The 10,000-nt window shown below is 45.8% G+C and overlaps 2 protein-coding genes across 2 annotated transcripts in view; one reads left to right on the top strand and one right to left on the bottom strand.

Moving 5' to 3' along the window:
• The window catches only part of LOC143300326 (neuronal acetylcholine receptor subunit alpha-10-like), a 213,011-nt gene that overhangs the window by 88,707 nt on the left and 114,304 nt on the right, over positions 1-10,000 (bottom strand). The gene's annotated exons all lie outside the window — the stretch shown is intronic.
• The window catches only part of LOC143300790 (uncharacterized), a 10,821-nt gene continuing 6,875 nt past the window's right edge, over positions 6,055-10,000 (top strand). Inside the window, exon 1 of the mRNA XM_076614719.1 lies at positions 6,055-6,110. Coding sequence (XP_076470834.1) covers positions 6,055-6,110 — 56 coding nt within the window. The remainder of the gene's footprint in view (positions 6,111-10,000) is intronic.

Raw genomic sequence — 10,000 nt, 5'->3', positions numbered from 1 at the left:
CCTTGAGCTACTGAAACTGAAACTCACTGTCCAAGTTCACGGAAACAAAAAGTCATTCTTTCTTCTTCTTCTCATTATTATTATTATTATTACTACTACTACTACTAGCAGCAGTGGTAGTAGCTGTAGCACACCAAATGAAACTATTGACATCTATTACTTTTCTTTCAGATGCCATAGCTTCAGCAATGTGTTTCGCAAGTGATCGTTTTGTATCGTCATCATAATTCATTAGAGAGAGAGAGATGGGGGTAGGGTGGTGGGGTGCGGAGAGACAGAGAGAGAGAGGATCTGAGAGAGAGAGAGAGAGAGAGAGAGAGAGAGGAGAGAGAGAGAGAGAGAGAGAGAGAGAGAGAGAGAGAGAGACAGAGAGAGACAGAGAGTAAGACAGAGAGGCAGAGAGAGGGAACGCTGAACACTGAAATGTTTATATCAGCTGAAAAGCTCTGGTGACATAATGGGTACTAAGCAGAACAAAACGGCGCAAAGTAGATAAAAATGGAACAGAAAGGAAAACAAAACTGAAACATCATAATAAACTAATAAGACAGATAGACAGACAGACAGAGAGAGAGAGAGAGAGAGAGAGAGAGAGAGAGAGAGAGAGACAGAGACAGAGACAGAGAGAGAGAGAGGAGGGGGGAAGCATAGTTTGCATATCCAGTGGACTGGTCACTCTGCTCCTCTGGGGAAACCACACCTCTCAAACCACACCGCCATGCACTGAGCCTGATCCCAGTCCTCACCAATGTCACCTTAAGGCAGTTATTAATAGGTCGTTAAAACCTGACCCCAGTGGTGTACAACGTCACCTTAAGGCCGTCATCAATAGGTCGTTAAAACCTGACCCCAGTGGTGTACAACGTCACCTTAATGCCGTCATCAATAGTTGTTAAAACCTGACCCCAGTGGTGTACAACGTCACCTTAAGGCCGCCATCAATAAGTCGTTAAAACCTGACCCAAGTGGTGTACAACGTCACCTTAAGGCCGTCATCAATATGTCGTTAAAACCTGGCCCCAGTGGTGTACAACGTCACCTTAAGGCCGTCATCAATAGGTCGTTAAAACCTGACCCCATTGGTGTACAACGTCACCTCAAGGCCGTCATCAATAGTTGTCAAAACCTGACCCCAGTCCTGGTCACCTTAAGGCCGTCATCAATAGGTCGTCAAAACCTGACCCTCGTCATGATCAACCTCACCTTAAGGCCGTCATCTTTAGGTCGTTAAAACCTGACCCCAGTCCTGATCAAGGTCACCTTAATTAAGGCCGTCATTCATAGGTCGTTGAACTCCACCAGATTAGACGTACTGTCAGCAGTCATGTTTGTTAACGATCTGACTGACTTGGATTCTCTCATATTCCTTCTTGGGTTATTGAATTGAATGTCTGCCGAAAATGAAATGATTGGGTTTGCCCGTCTTGCTTTGACGTTCGTGCAGAACAAGTGGTCTCTAACTTCTTGTGAAGTCTGTTTCAGGGGGAAGATGTGAAGGGGGGGGGGGTTGTAATCTTCGGCATTTGATAAGTTTAGGAGAGAGGTGTAGGGAAGAGAGAGAGGGAGGGGGAGAGAGATAGAGAGAGAGAGGACGGGGGGGGGATAGAGAGAGAGGGGGGAGAGAGGGCGGGGGGGGGGGGGGGATAGAGAGAGAGGGGGGAGGGAGGGATGGAGGGAGGGAGAGACAGGGACAGACAGACAGAGGTGGGGAAAGAGATGGGGAGACAGAGAGTGAGACTGAGAGAGACAGAAAGAAAGAGGTGGGGAGAGAGAGGTGGAGAGAGGGAGGGGGAGAGAGAGAAAAGAAGAAGAAGAAGAAGAAGAGAGAGAGAAGAAGAGAGAGAGAGAGAGAGAGAGAGAGAGAGAGAGAGAGACAGACAGACAGACAGACAGACAGACAAAATGAACAGGGAATTTAGTATGTCGAAAAGGAATGCAACATTTTTTTTTTCAAATTTCCCCTTCAGAGCTACGCACCATTTTGGCTTTTGTTGCCTTCTTGCCAAGTGAATTGCGATCGCGGGGGATAATGATGATAAAAAAAACCCCACAGAATTCTGTCACGCAAACTACACCAAGAAAATATAAATAACCCATACGTTCCTGTAAAGAAAATCAGAAGACTATCCTTATAGGACAGTTTGAAGTTTATCTAACACATTGGTTAGCGATAACAACATATGTGAGATAAACAAAATTTCACATAATTTCGGACTACAGGCTATTTTATAAAAAATAGATGGAATAAACCAAGAATGTAAACGAAAATAAAACTGAAATGTGTTTCCATAGCCTTTCTACGTTCACATACAGTTTAAATCATAATCCAAACTTCAGACGTTCTACATATATTCAGCATTTTAACAGATGCAATAGAGATGCACAAAGTGTTGTGTTTTTTTTTAGTCTTGTTCTTCAAGAAAAACGGAAAATAAGGATGGAGAGTACGAGATGTACAACACACTACATGCACATAATACCGAAGAAGGAACCACAACCAAGGACCATCCCTCGCCATCTGCCCCCTCCCCCTTCCCTCTTCCCCCTCCAATTCCTCCCCTACCCTTACATGCCCTTGGTAAAAAATCTATTCCCTAAAGACAGGTTTGTGACTTGTTTGGGGAAATTTAACAACTTTATTCGACCATGTGATGAACATTGGATTCTTATTCTTTTGGCTTGTAGTCCAACCGACCGCACAGGGCCATATCAGGATTGTCAAACCATACAAATGCTTAACCGCGTCAACACAAAACTCACATTTTCAAAAAAAACCAAAAACAAAACAAAACAAAACACTAAGACAAAACCACAAAACACAGTTCATGACACAGTATCCTAACCATTTAGCTCCTTATGGCAAATAAGACCAGGCTATGCTGAGGACGCCAGCCATTCCAATTGCTTTATCATCCCCAGATTACAAAAAATCGTAAAAATGGAAAATAGATACTTCAAAGCCAAACAAAAAAAATACAAAAAAGGCCATATAGACAAATAACACTGCAGAATGGACAGCAAGTGCCCATCCCAGCGTTTCCTTCTCACAACCTAGTCGCCGGAGCAAAACAGCACAGATTGTACATCACAGACTGCGGAAAAGAGAGAGAAAAATAAGTGTCAAGGCTTGCTTGAAAAAAGAAAGGGGAATGGACTGGGAAGGCTGAAAAAGGGAGACAACAGTGAAAAAAGAAAGGGGAATGGACTGGGAAGGCTGAAAAACGGAGACAACAGTGAAGAAAGAAAGGGGAATGGACTGGGAAGGCTGAAAAAGGGAGACAACAGTGAAGAAAGAAAGGGGAATGGACTGGGAAGGCTGAAAAAGGGAGACAACAGTGAAGAAAGAAAGGGGAATGGACTGGGAAGGCTGAAAAACGGAGACAACAGTGAAGAAAGAAAGGGGAATGGACTGGGAAGGCTGAAAAACGGAGACAACAGTGAAGAAAGAAAGGGGAATGGACTGGGAAGGCTGAAAAAGGGAGACAACAGTGAAGAAAGAAAGGGGAATGGACTGGGAAGGCTGAAAAAGGGAGACAACAGTGAAGAAAGAAAGGGGAATGGACTGGGAAGGCTGAAAAAGGGAGACAACAGTGAAGAAAGAAAGGGGAATGGACTGGGAAGGCTGAAAAACGGAGACAACAGTGAAGAAAGAAAGGGGAATGGACTGGGAAGGCTGAAAAACGGAGACAACAGTGAAGAAAGAAAGGGGAATGGACTGGGAAGGCTGAAAAAGGGAGACAACAGTGAAGAAAGAAAGGGGAATGGACTGGGAAGGCTGAAAAAGGGAGACAACAGTGAAAAAAGAAAGGGGAATGGACTGGGAAGGCTGAAAAAGGGAGACAACAGTGAAGAAAGACAAAAAGGCAGAAACAAAGAGAGTGATAGAAGAGAGGAACGTTCTAGCACCGAATTTCCAGAAGGCGGGGATGCCATTTATACTGAAAGACCCCCCGGGGATGCTCACTGGATAATGGACACAGCATCCAAATACCGATGACTAACTTCGGCAGTGTTCTGCTCGGACGTTATGTTATGTGTCATCTACAAAGACGGTGAAAGTGGTTGTTATATATGTTGATCGGTCAATCAGTGGATCCAAACAAAATGTTTACATGACTGAATCCAATGTGTTTGAGGCTTCAGTAAATCGATGTTCACATCACCCAACAGAATAGTTTCGTAACTTTCAAGTATTACAGCTTCTATCTTTTTGTCAAAATTATCCAACCAGAGGGAGAGAGAGAGAGAGAGGGACACACACACACACACACACACACACACACACACACACAGACGCACGTACGCACGCACACACACAATCAGAGAGAGAGAGAGAGGGAGAGAGAGAGAGAGAGAGAGTCACAAGTGGCACAATCTTTAACGGGAGACCCTCTGGTGTCTCAGTTGCCATTTTCATGTTTGCACACAAAAGCAATCAAAACATCCATAAATCCGACACATACGCATACATACTACTGGAAAATGAAGATGTTTGCTGGCTCGTTTCCTGACATTTGACTACACACGTATTACGGATCAACACTGACTTCAACGTTGGTGTTTGTTTAATCGAACAGAGATTTGTGGAGCGCGTCCAGACTTGACAAATATTCATCATCGTCAGAATGAATTTATTATAAAAAAAAGAAAGAAAAAAAAAAGAACGAAAGAGAGAGAGAGAGAGAGAGAGAGAGAGAGAGAGAGAGAGAGAGAGAGAGAGACGGAGAGAAAGAGAGAGAGAGAGAGACAGGCACACAGAGAGAAAGAGAATGAGAGAGAAAGAGAGAGAGGAAGAGAGAGAGAGAGAGATAGAGCCATAGACTCACAGTACAGTATCAATTTTGTCAGGTGACAAAAAGACCTCAGCCAACAAGCGAGGGGGTTCGTATTTACCCTGACATACACCCTTGGTGATTTCACTACAGCCAGTGTTTGCTGCTGTCTGCCCGTGTCTGGCCTCAGGGACCCGACCCTGCCACCCCTTCACGGGGAAATGGACTTATCCTAATTAATGCTACCGCATACTTAACCAAAAAAAAAAAAAGAAGTCCCCTGCCCACACATATTTCAGAAAAAAAGGTAACCTCCTCGGTCCAATATTGTAAGCGATTTCAATTAATGCAAATGAATGACGAAACCCTATGGAGTAGAAGCTGAGTAAGGCGATGTGCTGACTTTTATCCCTCTTCTTCTTCTTCTGCGTTCGTGGGCCGCAGCCCCCACGTTCACCCGCATGTACACGAGTGGGCCTTTACGTGTATGACCGTTTTTACTCCGCCATGTAGGCAGCCATACTCCGTTTTCGGGAGTGTGCATGCTGGGTATGTTCTTGTTTCCATAACCCACCGAACGCTGACATGGATTACAGGATCTTTAACGTGCGTATTTGATCTTCTGCTTGCAGATACACACGAAGGGGGTTCAGGCACTAGCAGGTCTGCACATATGTTGACCTGGGAGATCGGAAAAATCTCCACCCTTTACCCACCAGGCGCCGTTACCGTGATTCGAACCCGGGACCCTCAGATTGAAAGTCCAACGCTTTAACCACTCGGCTATTGCGCCCGTCAATCCCTCTTCAAAGCGACATTCATTCACTATGGCAGCTGTTCTCATTGAAGTGCGTGTCTGACATTAAGCTGCTTTCATCACGGTATGTGAGACACCCTTTAACTGTTCGCCATTCCAGTGTGTGTATGTTCCTTTAGCTGGTCTCATCATGGTGTGTGTGTCTCCCAGTAGCTGTTCACATACCAGGGTGTGTCTGTCCTTTTAGCTGTTGTCATCATTGTGTGTGAAACACCCTTTAACTGTTCTCGTTTCCAGTGTGTGTCTGTTCCTTTAGTTGTCATCATTGTGTGTGAAACACCCTTAAACTGTTCTCATTTCCAGTGTGTGTCTGTTCCTTTAGTTGTCAACACTGTGTGTGAAACACCCTTTAACTGTTCTCATTTCCAGTGTGTGTCTGTTCCTTTAGTTGTCAACATTGTGTGTGAAACACCCTTTAACTGTTCTTATTTCCAGTGTGTGGCTGTTCCTTTAGTTGTTGTCATCATGGTATGTGAGACACGCTTTAATTGTTCGCACATCAGTGTGTGTCTGTTCCTTTAGCTGTTGTCATCACGGTATGTGAGACACCCTTTAATTTTTCTCATCCCAGTGCGTTTTTTTTCCTTTAGCTGTTGTCACCGCCGTGTGTGAGACACCCTATAACTGCTATCATCCCAGTGTGTGTCTGTTCCTTTAGCTGTTGTCATGATGGTGTGTGAAACACCCTTTAATTTTTCTCATCCCAGTGCGTTTTTTTTCCTTTAGCTGTTGTCACCGCCGTATGTGAGACACCCTTTTACTGCTATCATCCCAGTGTTTGTCTGTTCCTTTAGCTGTTGTCATCATGGTGTGTGAAACACCCTTTCATTGTTCTCATCCCAGTGCGTTTTTTCCTTTAGCTGTTGTCACCGCCGTGTGTGAGTCACCCTTTAACTGTTGTCGTCGCAGTGTGTACGTCGTTCTGCACGTGGCCATGACAGACACCCTCTGTTCTGCACCTGCCAAATGGAGCTGCAGATGCGATTCCAGATGTGACCGCTGACCTCAGTCCTTGGTGAGTGTGTCTGGTGAGGTGGGCTGGAGGGGAGGGGGAGGCTTGTGAGGGGATGGGAGGGGGAGGGGGCGGGGGAGGGGGCGGGAGGACTGAACCATTTCTTTGTTCAGTCTGGTTCCAGAAAGCGGCATTGGAGGACTGGCACTGTCATTGGGACTTGGTGACGTGCTGGCATACCCCTGACCCCGTCCCCCCTGATCCTCCCCCCTCCCCCTGACCATCTCCCCTGACCCCTTCCCCTGACCATCTCCCCTGACCCCTCCCCTGACCATCTCCTCTGACCCCTCTCCTGACCATCTCCTCTGACCATCTCCCCTGACCCCTCTCCTGACCCTCTCCCCCTGACCCCCTCCCCCTCGATCCCCCCCACCCACCCACAAACGATATTCTCTCTTCTGGAGAGAAACCAGTCAAAACATGCATTTTGCCAGCCCATCAGTTCACACGAACGACATAAGGCGGTGGATGCTAAAAACACTGCCTGAAGCCTGCGGTACCATCTGGCACAGCCCACGAGTTCGAGGATGATAAGTGAATCAGAATGTCAACAGCCAGCTGTGTGTTCTCTTCCGGTTACTTTCTTGGCCTATTTTGCGAGTTCCCAGAAACTTCAGATTGTTGTTTCCATTTTATTATCCAGCCTATGTATTTAATGTGTTATTTACCCAATCGTTCTAACATGCTGAACCCGTCTTCTAACAGACTTTGATATTCTGTTGCTGAACGATATTCTGTAAGTTGTGCACATCTATGATTGCTTTTTTCCCCCGAGGCTACCAAATTCGGCGCTCATTTTTTTCCACACATACTTTGAAGAATTTGCTCCAAGTTGGCCTCAGAACTGCGTGGACCTTCTGTCCGCACGGAACACAGGGGGAAGCAGAGAGACGGAGAGAAGGGAGACAGAGACGTTGAAACTGAATGAGCACAGCCCCTATCACGACAAGTTCAGGTAAAGCATACTTCTCCAAGAAATCGACTTACAGTCCATTTGATGAGCTGTGGTGAAAACCCAACACTAACTCCACACTCAACTCGTATCCAATTTCAGAAAAGAGAGGGGAGAGATAGAAAGAGAGGGAGAGAGAGAGAAACAGACAGACAGACAGACAGACAGACAGACAGAGAAACACACACACACACACACACACACACACACACACACACACACACACACAGAGTGTGTGACAAAGAGATAGAGAGAGACAGAAAGACAGAGAGAGGGTAGTTAAGCAATAGGTATTTGCTCGGCATTCGCCTCATCTGTCCGCCATTCTGTCTATTGTACTTCCCCTCCCATCCTTCTCTCTTCCGCAGTCATCGCTACCCCCCCCCCCCCCCCCCCCAGCCCCCGGCACCCCTCCCCTTCCCCCCCACCTCCTCAGCTTCCTCATTTGGTTTGGCGCCAGCCATTTTGTTTCGTTGCCTTCATTTTCATTTTTTTTATTCCACTTCATAGCATTTCATTTTTTTCTGGGTCATATCGCACTGCCAGTTTCTGTGCCCATGCAGAGACCCGCGTAAAATGGAGATTATGAATGAGAAAGAAAGAGGGGGAGAGGGAGGGGGTGAGGGGGAGTGGGAGTGTAGCGAAGAGGAGGGGTGGAGGGGGGGGGGGGTGTCAGATGAAGACGGTGACGGGGCAGGGGGGGTGGGGGAGGTGGAGGTTGGGGGGTTGGGGGTGGGGGTGAGGGTAGGGGGCGGGGGGGGTGAAAAATGACGAACCGCCGAGCCATTCTGACTGGCCGGATGAATTTCACGTCAAAGAACTGAACGCGGCCTCCCCCCTGTCAGGCAGAACAACCCCCCCCCCCCCCCCACACACACACACAAAATGATCTGCTCTCAAATGAAGAGCGGAAAGCGGGGAAAACTGAACAGAGGACGATGCAGACGGGAAGAGAGAGAGAGAGGGGGAAAAAAAACGAACAATCGAAGGGAGAAACAAACGAGCGAAAGAAAGAACGAAGAAAAGAAAGGAGAAAGAAATGACAGAAGGGAAGGAAAACAAAAAGAGAGAGAGGAGGAAAGAAAGAAAGAAAGAAAGAAAGGAAGAGAGAGAGAGAGAGAGAGAGAGAGAGAGAGAGAGAGAGAGAGAGAGAGAGAGAGAGTGGAACTGAACTGAATTGATTTGAATTGAATTGTACAGAACTCAATAAATCTTATTTTCAGAAGGTTATAGAGTTAGCAAGACAATGTTGTTTTTTGTTTTTCCTTTTGGTGGTGGTGTTTTTTGTTGTTGTTTTTTTATCTCGAAGGTAAACAGAACAAAAGGGAAATTCATTCTATCAGTACAGCATGCATATTATAATCATAGTTACATGAATGATAATTTCACACTGAGTCACAACACTGCACAGCTGGAGGAGATTGAGAGAGAGAGAGAGAGAGAGAGAGAGAGAGAGAGAGAGAGAGAGAGTACAAGTCATGAAAATGAATATAATGGAAAGATAATGAGAGAGAGACATAGAGAGAGAGAGGAGGGGGGTGAGGGGTGGGGGAATGGGGGGGCGGGGCGGGGTGGGGGGTGGGGGTTGAACTCTGCTTTTATTGAGGATAAAGCTTCTTCTCAACATTTGCTCATAAATGCATGGAAATCAGAGCACACAAAAAAAGACACTGAAAGACAAAAAGAAGAAGAAGAAGCAGGAGGAAGAGGAGGGGAATTTGTATTTGTATTTGTATTTCTTTTTATCACAACATTCGGGCTGCTCTCCCCAGGGAGAGCGCGTCGCTATACTACAGCGCCACCCATTTTTTTGGTATTTTTTCCTCAAGGTCTAGTGGAGGGGGAGAAAATATCGGCGGCTGAGCCGTGATTCGAACCAGCGCGTTCAAATTCTCTCGCTTCCTAGGCGGACGCGTTACCCCTAGGCCATCACTCCACATTTGGAAGGATGAGGAAGAGAAAAATGATTGAAAAGAAGAACAACAAACAAAACAAAGGGAAGAACAAAATCAATGGGGAATTAATTGACATCATCTCTCTTAAAAAGCGAGAAGCAAATCCAGTGGAATTGGAAAGGAAAACCAGAGCCATGGTTACATATTTATCTGACAAGGAAAGGAAAAGAAAGCGGAATACCAGATTTTTATTGAAAATTAATATCATGTCTTGGAAAAAGAAGAAGAGAATAATGTAATGAAAACTGAAGAGCAAACTAGAAACGGCAAAATGTAGTCCTCTCATTTAAAAAAAAAAAAAAAAAAAATCAAACCGTAATTTTAAACCCAAACCAGGCCAAAAACATAATAATGTACTTCTCAAGATTAGAAAAGAAATAACACCCCCGAAAACGGAGTATGGCTGCCTACATGGCGGGGTAAAAACGGTCATACACGTAAAAACCCACTCGTGTGCATACGAGTGAACGTGGGAGTTGCAGCCCACGAACG

Source organism: Babylonia areolata, chromosome 26, assembly GCF_041734735.1.
Source record: "Babylonia areolata isolate BAREFJ2019XMU chromosome 26, ASM4173473v1, whole genome shotgun sequence".
NCBI classification, from domain to species: Eukaryota; Metazoa; Mollusca; class Gastropoda; order Neogastropoda; family Buccinidae; genus Babylonia; species Babylonia areolata.
This window is presented reverse-complemented; position numbering and strand designations above follow the sequence as displayed.